The sequence below is a fragment of the Rhopalosiphum maidis genome, chromosome 4 (genome assembly GCF_003676215.2).
Source record: "Rhopalosiphum maidis isolate BTI-1 chromosome 4, ASM367621v3, whole genome shotgun sequence".
NCBI lineage: Eukaryota > Metazoa > Arthropoda > Insecta > Hemiptera > Aphididae > Rhopalosiphum > Rhopalosiphum maidis.
The window spans coordinates 36,076,695-36,097,861 of NC_040880.1; the positions used below are offsets into that span (position 1 = coordinate 36,076,695).

General features: G+C 25.8%; 2 protein-coding genes across 6 annotated transcripts; one reads left to right on the plus strand and one right to left on the minus strand.

The window, feature by feature from the left end:
* Positions 1-1,423: 1,423 nt before the first annotated feature.
* On the minus strand, positions 1,424-14,768 carry LOC113560308 (putative uncharacterized protein DDB_G0291812). Its single transcript, XM_026966131.1, has 10 exons — positions 14,098-14,768; positions 13,823-14,017; positions 13,688-13,753; positions 13,400-13,622; positions 8,866-9,136; positions 5,668-5,837; positions 4,332-4,436; positions 3,945-4,263; positions 2,019-3,796; positions 1,424-1,955 (listed from the first exon to the last, which is right to left on the minus strand). Exons 1-10 carry the CDS (start codon positions 14,169-14,171, stop codon positions 1,821-1,823), a joined length of 3,336 nt encoding a protein of 1,111 aa, XP_026821932.1. The 5' UTR covers positions 14,172-14,768; the 3' UTR covers positions 1,424-1,820.
* Positions 14,769-15,639: 871 nt separating this feature from the next.
* On the plus strand, positions 15,640-21,167 carry LOC113549115 (AP-1 complex subunit sigma-2). 5 transcript variants are annotated; one of them, XM_026950279.1, is made up of 5 exons: positions 15,640-15,996; positions 16,744-16,922; positions 16,977-17,085; positions 17,150-17,287; positions 20,192-20,405. In XM_026950279.1, exons 1-5 carry the CDS (start codon positions 15,994-15,996, stop codon positions 20,234-20,236), a joined length of 474 nt encoding a protein of 157 aa, XP_026806080.1. In that variant the 5' UTR covers positions 15,640-15,993; the 3' UTR covers positions 20,237-20,405. The 5 variants fall into 5 exon arrangements, with proteins under 5 accessions (XP_026806080.1, XP_026806079.1, XP_026806082.1 ...); XM_026950278.1 differs by lacking the exon at positions 20,192-20,405 and adding an exon at positions 21,051-21,167 and having other exon boundaries at positions 15,649-15,996; XM_026950281.1 differs by lacking the exons at positions 15,640-15,996; positions 20,192-20,405 and adding exons at positions 16,182-16,300; positions 21,051-21,167.

The window sequence follows — 21,167 nt, forward strand, 5'->3', positions numbered from 1 at the left end:
ATATACTTACATTTTTTATTGAAACTTTTACGTTCTACAATTTAAGCTCTATACATTTTTTCGTTAAGTATCATATTTATTTAGTTAGGTCAAAAAAATAACAAAACTACCCTTGTTGCCTATTTTCAACCTCCCGGGGGCACGGAAAGGGAGTGAATAGTCACGATCAAAATTAACCAAAATTATTTTCTTATCACAATGAAAAAAGTGAGGGGGTCCTACATCAACAATTTCAAAGTTCAAAAATAAAGACCACCCTAATGTATACATATATAAACAAAACTCAAAAATTTATATTATAGGTAATTTTTTTATTTACTCCATACGAATATTTTTGCTGAGTACACGAGCACGTATAACAGGCGCGGATTCAGGTGAGTGGTGCTATGCGTACTCGGGCACCACCTTCGTCTAAGCCACCAACAGGTATATTAAAATTACTCCAAAAGAAGTTATTGGAGAATTATATGTGTAACAATATATGTAAGAAATTAATATTAATATAATTTTTAAGTTAATATTTAATAAATACTGATATTTGAAAAAAAGTTAGCTCTAATAAAAGTAAAAAGTAAAAATGTGTAATATTATTTTTTTCGAGCACTTCTTGTTAAAATTTAGTGGATCCGCGTCTGACGTATAATATATAATTTTGATATAGAAATTATGTTCAATGTTTCAGTACTTTCGATATTATTAATATATCTTATATTTTCGGTATTCTGTTTTATACATTTAAAATTTAAAAATACGATATACCGGTATACAGTGCTAGATAGTAATATTTACATCCTACATGTTACAGTAAAAAATAAAAAAATAATAAAAATCAACATGCATAATTTATTCAATATAGGTACTAAATAGATAACAAATTTAATAATTGTTTTTGATATAAAAAATCGTAAAATTCGTTTACTTATACAGTTATATTAGAGACTCAGAGGAGCTTAAATTGGTTTATCCATCGTTATTACCAATAGCAGTTTGGGAATTTCCCTGGTTGTAAAACCTTTTTTCACGGGAGCCGTTTGGGATGCGCCGTTGTACATTTATCATTTGCGTAGTAATAAATGCAATTATAAATCTCCAACTGGTAGGTAATAGGCTACTATTCTAAAAAATGGTTTAAGAGATAACCTTAGAATGTAATTATACCATAGGTGCGAGTAGATTTTAGTCGCAGTTATAGTATGTGACTACAGACTAATACGTTAATATTTCAGTAAAGGATTTGATTTGTTAGGGGGGGGGGAGAGGGCAGTATTCTTTTGGTCTGAAAATTCTACTTTCAACTTTCTACCCACTTACTCTAGACTCTAGAGGTGCATGGCCCCTATGGCTCCTCCTCCTAAACGCCGTGCCTGAAATATACTAACAATTTTAGATAATTTTAAATAATAAATAGAGAATAAAGTTTTTTAAAATACAGTTTATTACATTGGTAATGTTTATGGTAAAAAAAAAAACAGTAAAAAAATATATAATTATGTATAAATTATTACACTAGTAGCAAGTCAAATTTAATCTACACATCCGATAAGCCAATCTTAACTAAATTATTTAGTAATATTAACATAACCTTTTTTACCTTGTATTAACAAGACAATTAACAATTATATTTTTGAAACTATTTTAAAATTCAGAATACCATATCATGAAATAATAATGTATTATATTGAAGTTTCTATAAATAAATACTACAGTATTTTCACACTTATTTAAAAAATGAGAACAGTATATGACTTAAAATTATAAGTTTTTAAGTAATTATAAATGGCAAATAAATACACTTAAGAATACATAAATACAATGAATTATTAATGTTCATAATGGTTCATAACATTTGAAATTCCAGATGGATCTATAGTATATAACACCCTATTGTTTTCTTTTTTTTTTATTTTTTGCAACATTTTCCTGGCTTCATTTACTCTTAATTTCCTTTCAGAGATCTATAAAAATATATTTAAGTAAAAAATAAATTAGTTTAATAAGCAATAAATATATACATTTACCTTGTTTTCAAGACTTGCAATAGTTTTTGATTTATACGCAATTATTGTTGTAATTTTATGCATATCTTGATCTTTAATAATATTTTGGCAGACAGAACACAAATCAATATCAGTTAGATGAGGTTCAAAATAACCAATACATTCATCATGATTATATCCATCATTACCAGAACATTGTTGAAAGTTATCAATTTTTTTTAAAAGTGTTTCCAGCTGAATCTTTGTTTTAATAGGTATATTATGTTGGTATTTCTTGCCATACATTAGTATAGTTGGCACCAAGCTGTTAGAAAAATTAACTTTTTTCACAGTTTCCTTAAAATCATTTAGTTGACAAAAAACTGTTGAGTTTTGTTTATTATTATGTATACTCGTCCAAGATACAGGTAGTGTAACAGTTTTAGAAACTTCGTAAATAAATCCGTTATCTTTTTCTTCAACTCTAGTATCATCTTCAGAATTGTTTTCATCAATTGTAAATTCTGAGATATTTGTACTATAATTTGAATTAAAATCATTTGGCATTGACTTTAATGAATAATATGTATCAATGACTGGATTTCTTATTTCATGAGATTCAGATAATTCCAATAAATTAGGCTTATATATGGGAGAGATAGCTTTTATCATTTGATTGTTAATGAATTTTGGATAAATTAAATTATTGGAAGACAATTGATTTGGTATATTTAAGGTTGAAACTGATTTCTGTTCATATTGTGTTGAATTATGTTGTGATATATTATACATGGCACTACTTGTGGATGGAGTACTAGGTATTAAAGAAACAGACGGATAACTATTATTTGTAGTTACAGAAGGGTTATGTTTAATTTTGGGTTGTAATGTAATTGACATAGAACTTTTAGCAGAAGTTTTTGAAAATAAATTAACTGATGGTTCTATTGCTCTATTACTCTCAAATGGCTCCAAAGTAATTGACAGCGAACTGTTCGCTGTAATCTTCTTTAGTTTTTGATTGAGATTTGACATTTCAATGGACAAAGAATCATCAATAGAAGTTGGTGAAAGAGGTAAATCATCATTATTTTCAATTAGTTCAGGTTTTATTTTTAGTTCTGTAGTAGGAAAAGCACTAAATTCTGAGTTTACTGTACTTTGTTTTGGTGTTGTATCCCAGTTTTCTTCATACTGTATCAAGCTCGATTGTAAATTATTATGCATAGAATTATGAGTTTCAGTTATTTGTTCAAAATTTGTTTCTAATGAGTCAGAAATATCATCATTTGGTTCCATTTTTACCATTGAAAAATCAACAACAGGTTTTACAGGTTTTTCACTATTAGTCAGAGACGTATCAGACACATTGATGGGACATGTTTTTTCTGAACTTGAATTAATAATAGAACTGTTATCTGAAGTTGTTGGATACATATAATAAACGTTAGACATATTTTCAGTTAGTATTTTTTTTAATATTGGCTGTTTAGCATAGGATTTAACAACTTCTTTATTATTATCAATTGCTGAGATCTGTTTATTTGTGTAGTGCTCATCATTAGATTGTAAATGAAAAGATAGAGAACTATTGGCTAAAATTTTTGGAAGTACTTCTATGAAGGATGGCTTGAAAGTATTTGATGTAGAAACGTTATCAATATTCTTTGAAAGATTATTAGTGTTTACAGTATTTGATTCTAATGTTGGATTTAAATCACAAGTTGAAACATAATTATGGGTGCCATTTGTAGCAGATGCATACACATTATCTTCATTTCCAGAAATATACATTGTCTCCGTAGTAGTATTTGATTTATCTATAAAACATTGATATATTAATAAATAGAATTATAGAATTATGAAAATAATTATTATTCATTTTTTTTAAAAAACAATACTGAAAATAACTTTTAAACAATTTATAATATTAATTTTAACTAATTTTTGTAAGAATATTTTACATACTTATTAAACTGTTTCTGATTTTTTTTGTTGACAAATGTTTTTTATTATTATTAGCCCTTGATCTTTTTTTTCTACCTTCATATGTTTTCAATGGTAGAGCGTTAATTTCTAATTGCTTAGTAGTAGTTGCTGACTGTATAGAATTAAAATGCACAGGTAATGGCATAGCATCATCTACTAATGCTCTTACTACTCCTTTTATATCATTAACATCCATTTGGGTAGGAATTATGTCTTGGGGTCTGAAATGATTGGCACAAATAGTGCTGTTCTTAACTAACTTTATGCCTAATATTGAACTCCAATTATCTAAAGAACCCTACAAAATTAACAATAAACATTACAAATTATTTTAAAATAATATTTATAAATGATTATAAAAGTTACCAGGTTTGGGTTGAAAAATTGAACATCAGGATTTTTAGACTTTTTTGTATTTACATCAGAATTAGTCATGCATCCTGGTACACAACACACAAGTTTACTAGTATTCTAAATTAACAAAATAAAAATTAGATTAATTTATAAATAAATATAATACAATATTAAGATAACAAATCATAAATCCAAAATAAATAAAACTAATTCTGTTCACAATAGTTATTTTTCAAAACTGAAACTTAATAATAGTTTCAACTTTTTGTTTATAATTGTTGTAAACAATTACTATGATTGGTCAAAAACTTGAAAATTGTATACAAGGTTCCTCATAACTTGCTCTTTTAGCAATCTAAATCTAAACTGAATTAAAAATCCACAGGCACATTTTTTTTTTTTTTTTAATAGACATTTGATGATTGACAAAGTTGTACATTTAAATAAAACATAATGGAAAGTCACTATTTTGTAGTTGAATGCACACTGTAATCGAGTAGGTTACTATAATGAATGTGTTAAATTTAATTTCAATGATAAATCATTGCATAAGAAAAACATTTCAGAGTGAAGATTGTCAGTTAGCCTATATTAATAGGTAATTAACTTTACAATTGATTTTAATATTATTAATATGGTGAGCATAATAGGGATAACTAAGTAATAGTTTAAAATTAATCTAAATATCTTAAAATGTTATTGGGGATTGAAAAATATAATCATTTACTTGAAAATTTTAAGTCTCTACAAATTATAAAAAAACGAGTTATAAGGAATCTTGTACTATATTTTTAATCGTTTCATTATCCATAAAAATGAAACATTTTATAAACTTCATCAATTTTATCAACTACAAATTCTTGCAATTTTGACAAACTGTGTCAAAATTTAACTTAAAATGTTAAAAAAAAAATTGTGGCAAAGTAATTTTATTAATTATAAATAGCTAGAAGAACAACTTTTTTGTGTTGTACTTCTTTGTATTGAATTTAGTATATACACATAAGAAAACCAATATATTCATCGCTCTATTCAGAATCTAAAAATTAAAAATCTAAAATACTACAAATTATTAACTATTATGTTGTTTCCATTATTGTAGTTTTTTAAAACAAAAACGAAAATTAAATACTATTGATAATTGTTTTTTATTGCAACACAGTAACAGAAGTAAGACAAAAGACAATTATCAGGATGAAGTAGCTCAAGACATAAAGATGTGAAAAGAAATTTGTTTTGTAGCCATGGTGGTCCAATGGCCTCTAATCCGGAGAAGAAGAAAATAAAAATGTATTTTATTTATAATTTAATATGATATTATTAATGTATAATTAATTAAATGTTATACCGTAGTGGAACAACCAACTTCATATGTAACATATTCAATAGGAGGTTGGTTAGTTTCTTCATTTTCACTATAATTTGAAGACAGAAAAGGTGATTTATCCATAAAAATAAACCCATTATTGCTAGATGAACTTGTTGATGGAATATTTCTTTCATCTATTAAACTTGTATCTGTTAAAATTACACATCATATTTTAGATATTTAACTTAACTAATATTTATTTACATTTTTTCAGTTATAGTCAGTATAAGGTGGTTAAAGATCTAGAATAATTATACATATTTAATAAAAGGCACTACAAAATTAAAATGTATTTGTTTTTTTACTTATTAGCTATCGACATTGTTGATATCTGAAAATATAGCTTACACATTTCAATACAAAAAAAATTGACTATACTATTATATTAATTGGAAAAAGCTAAAAGGACTAAACAGCAAGGGTTTTGACTAATTAACAGCGTAATTAATTTTTTAATTTTTAGGACAAGAAATTTATAGAAATATCAAAAGGTAGGGGCTAATTATCTTTTTTGGGGGATTACAAGTGACATGTAAAAACCTTAAAAATCAACTAATCTTAGTTAAGTTTGGTATCTTGTAGGTCCTATGTATCAAAACCATTTGTTGTTGGTGATTTTTTTTTTTTGTATTTTAGGACTAGATTTCTTTAATATCCATCTATCCAGTGATCCATATGAAAATTATTATTATTATTATATATATACTATTGAGGCTATTCAGGAAGTCATGTCACTGAGTATAATGTATTATGAGAGTTCTTCATCTGTAATAATGTTGTATACATTATTGTTGTTTAAATTTTAAAATTTTGTTATTGATGATAAAATTTTAACTTTATTGTTTCTTTTCATTTAGTTATTTCCAGATATTTGCTGAAGATATACACAATGAGGTTTGTTTAAAAATATTTGTTAGATATTTATAAGATTATAATTTATTCTCTTTATTTTATATTTTTTTAAACTATAATATTATATGTATTTTTTTTTTTTTTTGGTTTATTCTAGGCCATGTAGGCCCATTGCCGTTTTTGCTATCTTCCTCCATGTTTCTCTGTGCTCTGCCAGTTCTTCTCCATTTATAACTTCCAACATCCTAAAGTCTTCCTTGACTCGGTCCTCTCATTGATGTCTAGGCCTTCCTCTCGGTTGACTTTTGTTCGATTTCTATTTCGTTATGGTCAATAAAATGTGGTCTTTTGCTCTCCATCTTATTCTTTGGTTCTTAAGTGTGGCAGTTATATTGGACTCGTTAAATAAAATATTCAGTTCTCTGATCTTATTTTATAACCACCTTCTTCATTTCTCTTTGGTCTACATATTTTACGCAGGATTTTTCTTTCAAATATCATTAATTTATTTTCGTCAGATTTGGTAGATGCCCATGCTCCACATGCATACAGTACAATTGGTCTGACAAGGGTCTTATAATATAACCTTATTTTTGTTCTTCTTGATAATTTTTTAGATTTAAATAGTTGGACTAATGAGCAATAGCATTTGTTGCCAGCTATGATTCTTCTATTTATTTCTTTGTGGCTATTTGCCCGCGAGTTTATATCTACTCCTAGGTACTTAAATTTCGAAGAAACTCTTTCAAATGACATGTCTTTTATTGTTATAGAGTTTTGCGGGTATTCTCTCCTAGATACCATCATGAATTTGGTTTTGTCTTTATTAATGATAAGTCAAATCGTTTCCGCTTCCTCACTTAGAATTTTAGTTGTTCTCTTCAGACTGTCCTCTGTCTCTCCTACTGTCTTTATGTCATATGCGTATGTGGCCAATACGATCTGTTTCCCTTGTCCTATATTTAGACCTTGTGGCTCTCTTTCCAGAATTCTTCTAACTACCGACTCCAACGCGATATTGAATAAGACGGGAGACAGAGCATCAACCTGTCTTACCCCTGTATTCACTGTTAACTCCTCTGATATTGAGTTGAACTTCACGTTGCACCTTGAGTTTAGTATACATGCTTTCACTATTCTAATGAGTTTTGCTGGTATTTTTAGATGGATCATTACGTTCCATATTGTACTTCTTACTATCCAGTCGTAGGATTGTTTGAAGTCTATAAATAGAAGGTACACATTTTTATCAAATTCATGACTCTTCTTCGTTATTTGTTTAATACCATGTATTTGGTCAGTGGTGGATTTTCCAGTTTTAAAACCTGCTGATAATCTTCTATTATATTTTTAGCATACAGTTTTAGTCTATTTAAAATTATGTTCGAGAGAACTTTATACGATGTGTTGAGTAAGGATATACCCCTGTAGTTTTTACAATCTATTATATCTCCTTTTTATAAATTGGGTACATTACTGAGATCTGCCATGGTTTTGGTATTGTTTCTTCTTTCCATATTTTATTTATCAGTTGTTTTAGGTTCATCATTATGGTACTTCCTCCTTTCTTTAAAAGTTCCGACATTATTGAATCTTCTCTAGGTGCCTTTCCTCCATTAAGCATTTTGACTGCCATTTTAACTTCTTACAATGAGGGTTCTTCTAAGTATTGCTCTACTGTGACAATATTATCATTGCTCGTTTCTGTTCGGGTTGATACATTCAATATTTCCTCGAAGACCTTTTTGAATTCTTTTGTTACTTCTTTTTTATCAGTAATTAAAGTTCCCTCGTCATTTTTCATTATTATTGATCTTGGTTTAAATCTGTTTTTAATCTCGTTTGCCTTTCAAAGAATAGTTTTGTATTATGTTTGGTGGTTTCTATTCTTGCTTTTTTCCATATTTTTTTGTTTTTTCTAATTATCTGTTTTGTTTTTCTTTGTTTTAAGGCTAGATTCCGTTTATTGGCTTCACTTCGATCTCTTAGAATTATTGTTCTTGCATTGTCTCTTTCTACCATGGCGATCTTACATTTTTCATTAAACCATTCATTTATTAGTCGTTTTCCTTGAAAAAGGATGTGATACAATGTGGTACACATGGTGGTCAGGTAAAGCTCGTCAAATTTTTTATTTTTACATCAAAACATAAGAAGTTTTAAGTGTTAAAAAAAAGAAAAAGTTTAAACATTACTACATTTTATAACATAATAAAAATTTGTACTTAAATAAATTTGATACCTGATCTATTCTTATAGAATATTAATTTATACATAAAACGATTAAAATAAAATAAAATAACAAATTATTCATTTATTTCTTACCATTATCTAAAAATAATGTTGGAACAGCATCATATCTTAATCTGTTCTGCTTTTTTGAATTCATGAAACAATCATCTTTAAAATGTTGGCCGCATACTTTTAAAGTACTTTTTAATTTTTTAGTAGGATCTACGCCTTCTATTCCACATTTTTCAAACCAAAGTTTTCTCATGTTGAAATTTTTAGGGTAGCCAAAGAAACTGAGATTTTTTGAATACCTGTTTCTACAATTTTTAACAGAACAGCGTATTCCACTTCCCGAACTGTGATCCTTTAAAATTTAAACATATTATTCAATAAAAAAATCAATATTAATTAATATTAGAAACAGTTTAGGTTCATTGACAAATGCTTTGAAGAAATCTGAAAAAGAACATAACGATGTTTCTAACTACCATCTAATAGTTTTGTTTAGTTATAGTTCAAACTTTTTGAAAGGAACATAACCAATAGAATCTAAAAATTAATAAAAAACAAACTTTCTAATTAACAAGCTGGATTCAAAGAGAAGTATTCACTTTGCAAGTAAGTACTGGACTTGACTTCATACATAAAATCTAAATTTCATGAATACCTTAAAATTGGTTACTGTCTTTGTAGACGTATAATCTGCCTGTAATATCTTGTTCATTAAGGATATCATATTGCGAAAAAGATTATTCTAAAATTATGTCAAGATATTTCAAACAGGAAGTTAATAAATCTTATTAACAATATGTTGATAAATAGGAACTTGATAGCTATTCTAGACTCTAGGTCAATAAAAAGTATATGGAAAACAACACTCAATGATAGATTACAATAAGGTTTGGAACCAGCCAAATAACCATTTAACCTCTATGTACACAATATGTTGGAAATTACATTATCTGTTATAAATTTAAAAAGATAATTAATATTATATAATATTTTGTTAGCTTCATTTATAAAAGTGTACTTTTTATTTAAAACTAATTAATATTTTAAAACAAACTTAAGGGTTACCATATTTTTTTTGAATAATTTTTATAGGAAAAATCCCAGGGTCAGTTACTAGTTTTACTATCCTGTAACTGAAATATGGTATACAAAGGTCAGCAATCTACGAAATACTTTTATAAAGCAAAAATTTATGTTTAAACTAAATACTATAAATTAAGAGTAACCAAATAAATTATCGATGAACGTGATCATCAATATTGGTAATAATCTATCTAGGAAAATAATTTAAAAATAGATATTGACAGATCAGTAATGTTCATGTTATCTAATCAGTGATTTTATTTGTACAAATGTATGGTTGACCGACAATTTAGTCAAATTAAAACTTGACGTCCGTTATAGGTACACATACTTGTGGGCAGTGACAATTGATAATAATAAAATATTTCATAACAATATTCATCAATAATTGCATTTTCCCATAATATTATCTAACTATTAACATTCTTCCAATTTAGTAGTATATATTTATATATAATATCATAAATATAATATGATACTTAATCATTTGGTATTCCTGTGAATGGTAGAATACAGTAATTGCTTGATAGTTGCTATTACTGTATTGTTAATTGGCAACTAAGAAACATTGGTGTGGACGGTATGGTGTCTTATTTAAAATTAATAAATAATATACTAATAATATTATCTTCATTAAATTAATTACTGTAATATAGTAGGTAGTGTTAAAATAAAAAGTAATAAATAAAAAATATGTTTGTAATATTGTTGATAAAAATTCTAAACATGGGTTCATACATGCTTATGCGTGCGTTGAGATATTTGATAAGGAAACTACATACTTCTAAAACTAATAATTATATTCAAGTAAAATCAAGTGTACCAATATTAAATCATTAACCGTGCCTTCTTTCAACAGAACGTAGTAAATAATATTAAAATTTTATTGTAATCAGATGTGCAGAATATTAAACTACAAATTCTGACATTTCTGGGCATGCATTGTGTACAAGATAATAAGTTAATACTTAATAGCACAATATTTTTTAATTTTCATAAATTAAAATGAGCTGTAATAGACACATCGGGAAAACTTATGATTCAGCTGCTAAAAGAAAAAATACAAGAAGAATTTTTGAAGAAACAGTGTGGTGCTTTAAAAAAGTTTCCTGGTTTTAATTTAAAATCAACTGCTTCTTCAGAGCATAATAGTTAAGTTGATTTTAATTTTCAACATTATGATGTTAATATAAATGATGATAATACGAGTTTTCCAAATATATCGTTATATACTTCAACCTTTTGAGGTACAGTTGAAAGAGATCAAGTTGGTGTAAAATATTAAGAATTTGCATAGGTAATATAAAAACGTCAGCAGGATTGGGCCAAGATACTTATAAAAAAGTATCATGATGCAGTGAAACCTCTATATAGTGGACAGCTATGGGGAATTAAAAAATGTCCACATTTTTTGCACATCACTACTTAGGCCATCAAATTCAAGATGTGTTAATACAAATTATAACTGAAAAAATAAAACATACCGAGTAAAATTAAACAGTTTAAATATTATATGACCATAATAGATTCTACGTCCGTTATAAATCAAGAAGCTTCATACGGTATTGGAATAGTTCTTATAAATTTGGAGGACATAATATCCATCCAAAAATATTTCTTAACTTTTATCGATATACACTCAACAACAGGTCTTAATCTTTCAAATACTTTAAAAAATCAACTAATGATTATAGTTTAAAATTGTCAAATTGTAGAGAGCCAAGTTATGACAATGGTTCAAACATAATTGGTCTCTAATAAAAGGTGTTCTGTCCAGAATATTACAAAATAACACAAGAGTTTCTTTTTATCATGTACTGCTCAGTCTAAATTTATTTTTAAGGAGTTCTACCTTAGCGATTACATTTTTTTGGATACTTTGGTAGAATATATAATTTATTTTCAGCATCTACTCATAGATTAGTTATATTTAAATATGACTGCAATTTATACGCTGTAAAACAATAGTTAAAGACAAAATGGAAAAGCCAAAATAATAGTGACAAAGCCATGTTTTCCAGTAAAAAATGTGATGTATGTATTAAGTGCAATTTTAGACTTCTGATGAACCAATTACTAAAAGTGAAGCATTATCATTGTTGAAAAAGGTTGGAAGTCCAACTATTTGGTATGAAATACTTACAGAAGTAAATATTGTAAGTAAGAGTTTTCTCTTGAATTTTCAAAATCCTGATATGCAATTAGATATTTTCAACATGCAAAAAAGTCTTATTGTATTTCTTGAAAAATACCGAGATACCGGATTTAAAGAAGCAATAAAAACGGTTAAACAACTGGCAATTGCTATTAAGGTTGAACTTACATCAAAGAAGTAGGTACAGAAAAAAAACATGTTGTAGCTAAGAAAGTGTTGATAAAAGTCTTTCAAGAATAGATCTATGGAAAAATTTTTGCAGTTAGAATTTTTTAGTTATTTTGGATTCAACAATAGCGTCAATGTCAAAGTGATTTAACCAAAAAATAATTTTAATTCAAATTTATTATACAATATAAGCAAGTTACAAACTATGCCTGGCAAAGAAATTAGAAAACATTTTCAAGATCTTCAAATAATTTTAACAAATGGCAAAGATAAAGATTGATTGATTTACTTCTTATTCTTCGAGAGATGGTAGATAACATCATGACCACTTTACAGACATTGGTAGTATGGTACATTAGTTAAAAAGCCATAGGGGACATTATCAAATGTTGAAGTTTCTCAAAGAATTTTATTAAAAATTAAAATTAATAAAAATTTTTCAAGAAATAGTTTGTTATAATTCAAATTAGCTGGTTTAGCATTAATTGACAGTGAAATTGGGGACAGTTTAAGCTTAGAAAATATTCTAGATACTTTTGCAACACAGAAAGCTAAAACATTTTTTTTTTTATTTTAACAATTATTATTTATTACCCTTATTGGTTATTTTAATTTTTTTTATTCATTAATCAGTTTTTAGTTTTCATTTTTATGTTTTTTAATATGCTTCATTTTAATTGATTTTTATTCAATAACCTATTAAGTATAGATTGAGACTATGTAATATATTATGTTAATTTGTATATATAATAAACAATTTACAGTAATGGAAATATAAAATATTTAATGAACAGTATTTAAAAAATGTTTAATTATAAATTATACAATTATTACAATTAAATAAAATCTTGGCTAAAATATTTTTTATTATGTATTTGCAAATAAAATATGGTAATTTTGATTAAGATCAGAGTCCTCGTGTTTATAATTTGCACACAACCTCGCAGACAATAGCGCCGGCACTAAATAACAATACTATTTACATGACTAATCACTAATATTAGGATGTATAGAAACCCTAACACAGTAATAACTTATAAGTAATATCAAATCTTAAGGTACTTATTTAAAATATCTGCAACTTATTTGTACTAATACAATATTTTACAAAATAGCTACAGAAAATATTTGAAAATATTCTAACTATGTTATAAGAACTCACAAAACATCTGACTATAGGACTCTTTTAAATTATTATATTAATTATACCTGATAAGCTGGTACTTGAACTGATTGATTGTTTTCATTAGCTGTATCGTTAGGCGAATCGTTAGGTATATATGTAGGAACTCTTTTCTCATATCGTTCAGTTTGAAGTCTCGGCATATTTTCATAACTCATGTCCTCATTAGTTGTAGTAAGTTTAATTTTTCTAGATGACCGTCTTGGCGATTCAAAATTATTTACAACAATTTCTTCAATTTGATCATCTCTATAAATTTAAAAAAAATAATTATAGAAACATAATCTTCTGAAACAAGACTTCCATTAACTCACATTACAAGATTTTGATTCATTGGTAAACATTCATTATTACTAATTTGCCCATCATCATTAAGAGTACTAGAACATACAAAAATAAAAATATTATAAAAAATTAAAAATTAAACTATAGAAATCATAAAGCATTACTTATTGGAAAAATTATCATCATTGTAATTTTGATCAAAAGGTTGGGGAATAGTGTGAGGCCATAACAATCGTTTTTCTCCAAGCTTATAGTCTTTTTCTAAAAAATGATCACTACATATACGATGCCAATCGTGACACTGAGTAAATCCAAAAACTTTAAGCCACTTTCTCCTTCTATATTCATTTTTAGGGAATCTATATTAAAGTTAATATCAATTAATATCATTATTGTGGAGTATTTGAGAAAAAAATGAATATAAACAATAGATACTTACGTATGATAAATAAGCTCAGGACGTGTGTACTTAGTATTTTGAGAAGCATTACCACACACTATACACTTATGCATTATTAAAATGTAGTGTGAGACAATAAATATAAAGCAACAATCATAAATATAGAAGTGCAACAACTAAGACCAAGTTGACTAATCGGATATTCAACAGTCAGTCATATCAGTTGACAGTAATCTGTATTCTATGCAATTAACTTAACTAAATAATAACTCGATCACAAAGGACTGCTGTGATTCTATGCATTTGGGGTATAAATTTTCTCTTAGAGGGCGTGGTAGTCGATTTATTTATCCTTAAAGTTATTGAGTACTGAGTAAACGAGAGACGCCAGTGGCCAGTCGCCAGACGGCCAGACAAGTCCATTTCAATCACAAAAGCATTATTAAATTGTCAGGAAGTGAAACCATTTGTAATATTTATATACACATTCACAAATTTGCAGAGATGGTACTTTTATTAAAAGTGAAAATTTGAATGTCACAAAATACTTATTTACTATTTAACCACACATTCTGTACAAAAAAAAAAAGTTCATTATTTAGTAAAATTAGTTAAATAACTATAAAATTACACAAAACACAAACAGCATTAACCGTATTCAGCGTTACTGGCTTACTGTGTTAGACTGTTAGCGGCTTAGCGTCTGGGTCCTGGAGCTTGTAGTCAGTTTATATTATTACCGCGGTCTTATTTTATTACTCTATGGCATACCTAATTGCATACCACGGCTCAGTGTGACCGCTTTGGAAGTGTTGGCAACATCCACGTGATACGACTATTACATATATTTTACATTTTTACCAGTTGAACCACGAGTTGTCGAGTTCACGAACCAGTAACCATTATTGAGTATTGACCATTGATTAATGACTAAAATCATGACAAAATTTATTTATTATTTTGTCATGACTAAAATGAGTATTGGCTATTAATTCATTGCTGAATAGCGAATGTTGATGATTCGGAAATGGGAATGGGGAATTTCATCGGTATTTAATGTTTTATTATATGTTAATAATTATTAATTTTGCTTATAAAATATACATATTTACGTGATATATATTATGTTTGACATGCATAATAATTATTAACTTTAACTGCCTTGACCGTTCCTACCATAATATAAATATTTAAATTGTAGATTAATAAGAAATATATCCAATCTTAGAATATAATAAATAGGTAATCATTATCAACATAATAAATATTAATATTATGATTTGATTTATAATAAAAATATTGATCTGGTATTCTGGTGTGCTGGTCATTCAGCAGTGTAGTGTTAGTAGTCTGTAGATTGTAGCACAGAATATTAACAATTTTGTTTTAATTAAGATATTTTAATTCGTGAGCTGTACTGCAATAGGTGACTATATATTTAATCAATGTATGTGTATAGTTGCTGATTCGGTGCATGCCGAATGCCTATACATTACCGTAATGTATAATGATTAATGATAATATTAAAAATATATTGCTAGACGATTGGCAATAATTGCCGTTTTTTTTTTATCAATTTTCAACAATTTGGATTGTGAAGAGTACAGACTAAAACCGGCAGGGCTACAGCAAGCTACTAGCAGCTGCTGGTGTTGCGTATTTTAATCTTTAGATAAGCAGAATAACTTCATAGATTGTATGCGGCTGCGCCACTGCTGTACGATATCGACAGGCGACAATTATTATTGACAAGAATACAGGACGATAACTACTGTTAAGTAGGTTGTAACTCGTAATCACCAATTCAAGAATTAAAATATTAATTAAATTGATGATTAAACGCGTTTTGCATTGCTGCTTTAATAATAACTATGCGTTTACCAAAACATAATGGATTGAATGATTAATATTTAATAGTATCGAACGCGGAACAATATGGTGAGTATACGTGCGACACGTACCTATATTATTACATGAATCATATAATAGTATTATGTGGGTAATTTTTAAATACGTGTACCTAGGACTTGAAGTATTAATAAAATAACTAATACCTTCCTACTTAATGTAACACTATTATGACTTTACTCTATTGAATTATTTATCGCGTTCGTTTCAATACGGATGAGTGATAAAAACGTTATATGGACACGATCGTCTACGCGGCTAGTCCACTGCGATCATATACATCTCTCAATCTCTAAAGGATGTGACGTATTATGTGTGTGATCTACTGTCCATTGTGAGAAATATGCATATGACCTTAGATATCGAAATACTATTAACGATTGACCCATAATTTGTTTTTCTTAATGTGCTTGTTGTGTATTGTGCTCCACCCATAAATAGTAATTTATATCTAATCAACTTTATCGGATAGATCGTACTTTATAAAGTAAATTATTATCATTACTTTATATCAGTTATTTTATTTTAAATTAAATAAGTAATACAAAACTAATAAAAACAGTTATCGTTACTATAGTTTATTTGTAAACATATTTTTGGTTTATTAGTTAGAAATAAGAATTATTAAAATACAATTATTACTTAAAACGTTTATCAGTTATCAACTAATATATTTACCATTTCAGATATTTATTATACAAATGTATTATAACAAGTGTTCTGTATAAATATTTTTTTTATATACCAAATTAATTATAAATTATAATTATTGTTTAGATGCATTTTATGTTACTATTCAGTCGCCAAGGTAAGCTTCGGCTTCAAAAATGGTATGTTGCTCATCCCGACAAGGTGAAAAAGAAAATTACTAGAGAACTTATAACCACTATTTTAGCCAGAAAACCTAAAATGTGTAGTTTTCTTGAATGGAAAGAATTAAAAATTGTTTACAAAAGGTAAGATGTTGAAAAATTTAAATTAAAATATTTTATTTTAAGATTTATTTTTAGGTATGCAAGTCTGTATTTTTGCTGTGCTATTGAACAAAATGACAATGAACTCCTTACTTTGGAAATCATTCACCGTTATGTTGAATTATTAGACAAGTATTTTGGCAGTGTAAGTTTCATAGTCTTTTATTTATTTTTTTTAATGCCAATATTACTGAAATACTTTGTTTTAGGTCTGTGAGCTGGATATAATATTCAACTTCGAAAAGGCATATTTTATACTGGATGAGTTATTATTGGGTGGGGAGATACAAGAGACTAGTAAGAAAAATGTACTCAAGGCTATTTCTGCTCAGGATCTTTTGCAAGAGGTTAGTTATGGAAACACTCCATTAGAACTTTAATTAATTTCATTAACTACAATTACTTTGTCATTAGACAAAATATAGTAAATATGTAACATATTTTACTTAATATCGGTACATAATAGAACTATAATATTATAATCAATAATAATACATCTTGCCAATTCATTAGAAAACTAATTTGCTCACATTATTAAAAAACTAAAACCATTATTCCATTATAATTTGTAATTTAATTAAAATTCATCGTATTATCTATAACTTACATGAATTACATTTTCATTTAGAATACTGACATATTTAAAAGTTTTATATATACTTATTATGATGAGTATGTATATATATATTTATTAAGTTCAGTCTAGTCAAACTAAAATGATAGTCAATTTTAAATGTGCTTTAATATTTTAAATTATATAAGTATCATTTATTTAATTACCAAAATATGTTGGCCAAATTTATTATTTAGATGATTGAATCTTTATTTTTTTTATTAACCTGTAGAGTACAAAATCTTGAACATTATTTTAAGTATACTTATATTGTCAAATTTATTTATTTATCCAAAGAACTTGCCTTCCATAATGCCTTTATTATGCTACTAATGATTAATTTTTTTATTTTATTATAATCTGTAGAATCCTGTGTCTTACCATAATTATATAACTAATTAAACCTATATTTTTTTTATTGTTATAACCCAACTGCTGTTATTTTAGTAATATTTTTAGCTAATTATTTTAACACACTTTATAAACCTAATTTTAAAATTTACGCTTTTTTATGTATTCAATTGTTTAATCCCCTATGGTTAGCAATTTAACTCTTTAAAATGATGTATAGTAAGTATAAACTTATTGTTTTATGGTTTATTTTTTAATTGTATTAAAATAATTATATTAATGCTATTTCTTCTGCTTTTATAACTTTAATCATATAGTTAATATAACTAAATATTAAATGGATATAAATTATTTAAAAAATATTTTTAAATGTTATTCCAAGTAAAAAAAAAAAACATTAAACAGTTAAATTAATCCATCAGTATTAAATTAAACAATACATTTTAAATAGAATATTATATTATTTAGATTTCAAACATTTTATATATTTATGTATAATATAAAATATATAATAATTATTTATAATTAAAGAAATTGCAAAAAAAATTATTTAAAATTTAAATGTGTTTTTTCTGTTTTAGACTGTTAACTTAAGAAAAATAGAAATTTTATTCATTTAACTTAAAGTAATATTGTAATAAAATAAAATTGTTTAAATACTTAATTCCTCAACTAGTTTCCTATCAACTTTTAAGAATTTAAAATGTTGTTATCTATTTAACTATTTTACCTATTTAATTTAAATTTTTATCTAGAATAATAACAAAGGTGCTACCTGCAACCTATATACTGAATGTAGGTTATCTTTTTCAATACAGTTTTTTAACATAACAGAAAATTTATCTATTATAAAATTTAAAATCAATATTATCTTTGGAATTTTGTGTATTTTCTCAATATATACATTTTCTAGTGACTTTTAGTAGATAAAATATAGCAATATTTTTAAACTTACAATATTGTTCTAAATTAAAAATATCTAGTAAGATCAGCAAGAAAATATATATAATATTAATATTTTTAAGTTTAATAATAGATAAATGTACTCTAATAATATTAATAATGATAATAAAAATATTTACAAATATAACAAATGTGTGTAGTTACCTTTTAACAAAATTTATATTTAAACATTTATTTATCTATGAAATTAAATGTAAGCATTTGTAAGCATGTAAGCATTTATTTTTCCAAATCGTATTATTAATTTACATAGAATATATAATATTTTAAAACATTTTTTAACTTCCCTATTAAAAATTCTTTTACTACAGTTGATTATATCATGATATTTTATATTTTCATCACAGAGTTAAATTGCTAAGTATAACTAAATAAAATTATAGTTATTCAAATGCACGTCTTATCTAATAATTGATTGTAACAAGTATCTAGTCCAATATTTAAATATTATCATATTAACATGTTTATCATTGTTCATTACAATATTAATATTAGTTAATAAAATGAATGCAATTTTAATACATTATTCATACATTCATTAAAATTCAAAAATGTTGTAATAGTAATTAAGAAAACCTAAATAATTTGATATTTATATTCTTCATCATCACATTTTATGTTAATAATAACCAATTTGTATTTGTGATATTGTTTATTATTATTATTTTTTTAAGTGACTAAATATGTTTTACCTAATGAATAATAAAATAACTTTTTTATTATTATTAAAAACAAAATTATTATTATTATTATATGATTGATACCTAACACATTTTATTTTTGGTTATTATTCATTATTCAAACATGCATTTTATAGTTATATAATTTTTAAATTAAACATAATTTTTACCACTTATATTATTACTAAAAAAAAATTGTTAAAAATTAATAATTTTTAAAATGTTTTTCTTTTGTGTTAATATATTTACAATTAAGTTTTATAAATAATTTAATCAAAATATAGGTATTTAGAATATATTATTTAAGTACAACGGGGTTCATGTATTTAGTTTTTTAAGTATATTTTATTAATCAACATTGTTTGAATTCCTTGGGTTTATTAGTAGTACAATGGGTTTTGTTTTGTTTGTTTTGTTTTTTTTTTTTTTTTGATTGATCAATATAAATAAATATATATATAGTAAACTTTTATTTTATTTTTGTAGCTTTAATTTTGAAAAAAAAAATTTAATAGCTATCCATATTACCTTACTTGATTTCTGTCATAAATACTATTATTACCTGCATGATTATCAGTTATTAGATGCTTTTCAATTTCAATTTTTCAATTCTGGGATATTAATATTAATGTGTTTCTATGTAGGAGGAGGCAGTCGAAGGCGCTCTGAAAGAGATTGGCCTGTTATGAAAGTATCCAATATAATTAACATTTCATATAATTTTATTACTTGCAATTATAATTGTAATATTTTTTTTTTACATAATATATTTATATAAATTCAAACAATGTGTCTTTCAAAAAATATTAGTTTTGGATTTGATGTAAAGAGCCTTTGCTGAATGCAATGTTATTAATTAATAACTTATCAAAATATCAGGTTTCTACCATTAACTTCCTAACATAATATTAAAAAAAAATAAGTTTAATAAATCTTTTATTATCTGTAAACATTCGTGTATACTATTAGTTTTTTTTTTTTAATTTTAATAAATTTTTGTTTTATATTGTTGCGTTTTCTCATAAAATACACTATTATTAATGTATTAACTAACATAATATTGAAAAAATAAAAATACATTTTCATGCTTAAGCTGTATGCGCTTTATACTGACTTGGTTTTAACTGGTATTAGTTACTTTTTTTTACCAAACAGATGTGTTCAACCATATCATGGATGTTATGTTGTAAGGTTTGAGGGTTAATTGGTTTTTTTTTAACAGTTCTGTTCTTATTTTAATATAGTTATTTAATTTTATGCTAATACAATAAATGTGGCGTTTCAAGAAATGTCTGCAAACATTTTGGTGCTACGGTATGTTTATAAGAGCACACTGTGTTTATATATTAAAACTATTGCCCTATCCATTACCTCTTCAGTTATTTACTAATTGTTTTTTTATAAAACCCTTTTCTACGTATTTTTATTTTTGCACCCGGTTTTATCTAACTTTACATTTTATGTGTTACTTTTTATAATTATTTTTATTACTTTATTTTTCAGGAAGAAACACCTCAAACCTTTTTCGAAGACCATGGCCTCGGTTAACAAATGTCAATTGAACACATTCCATAGACATTCCAAACTAATTGATAAATAAATATAACAGAAATTAAATAA

Coding starts and splice junctions, on each gene's coding strand:
- LOC113560308 (XM_026966131.1), bottom strand. CDS start 14,171: ATGCATAAGTGTATAGTGTGTGGTAATGCTTCTCAAAATACTAAGTAC. Junction 13,754..13,822: donor GATGATAATTTTTCCAATAA/GTAATGCTTTAT, acceptor TGTATGTTCTAG/TACTCTTAATGATGATGGGC. Junction 4,437..5,667: donor AAGTTGGTTGTTCCACTACG/GTATAACATTTA, acceptor TTGTTAATTTAG/AATACTAGTAAACTTGTGTG.
- LOC113549115 (XM_026950279.1), top strand. Junction 16,923..16,976: donor TTAAAAATTGTTTACAAAAG/GTAAGATGTTGA, acceptor ATTTATTTTTAG/GTATGCAAGTCTGTATTTTT. Junction 17,288..20,191: donor CTCAGGATCTTTTGCAAGAG/GTTAGTTATGGA, acceptor GTTTCTATGTAG/GAGGAGGCAGTCGAAGGCGC.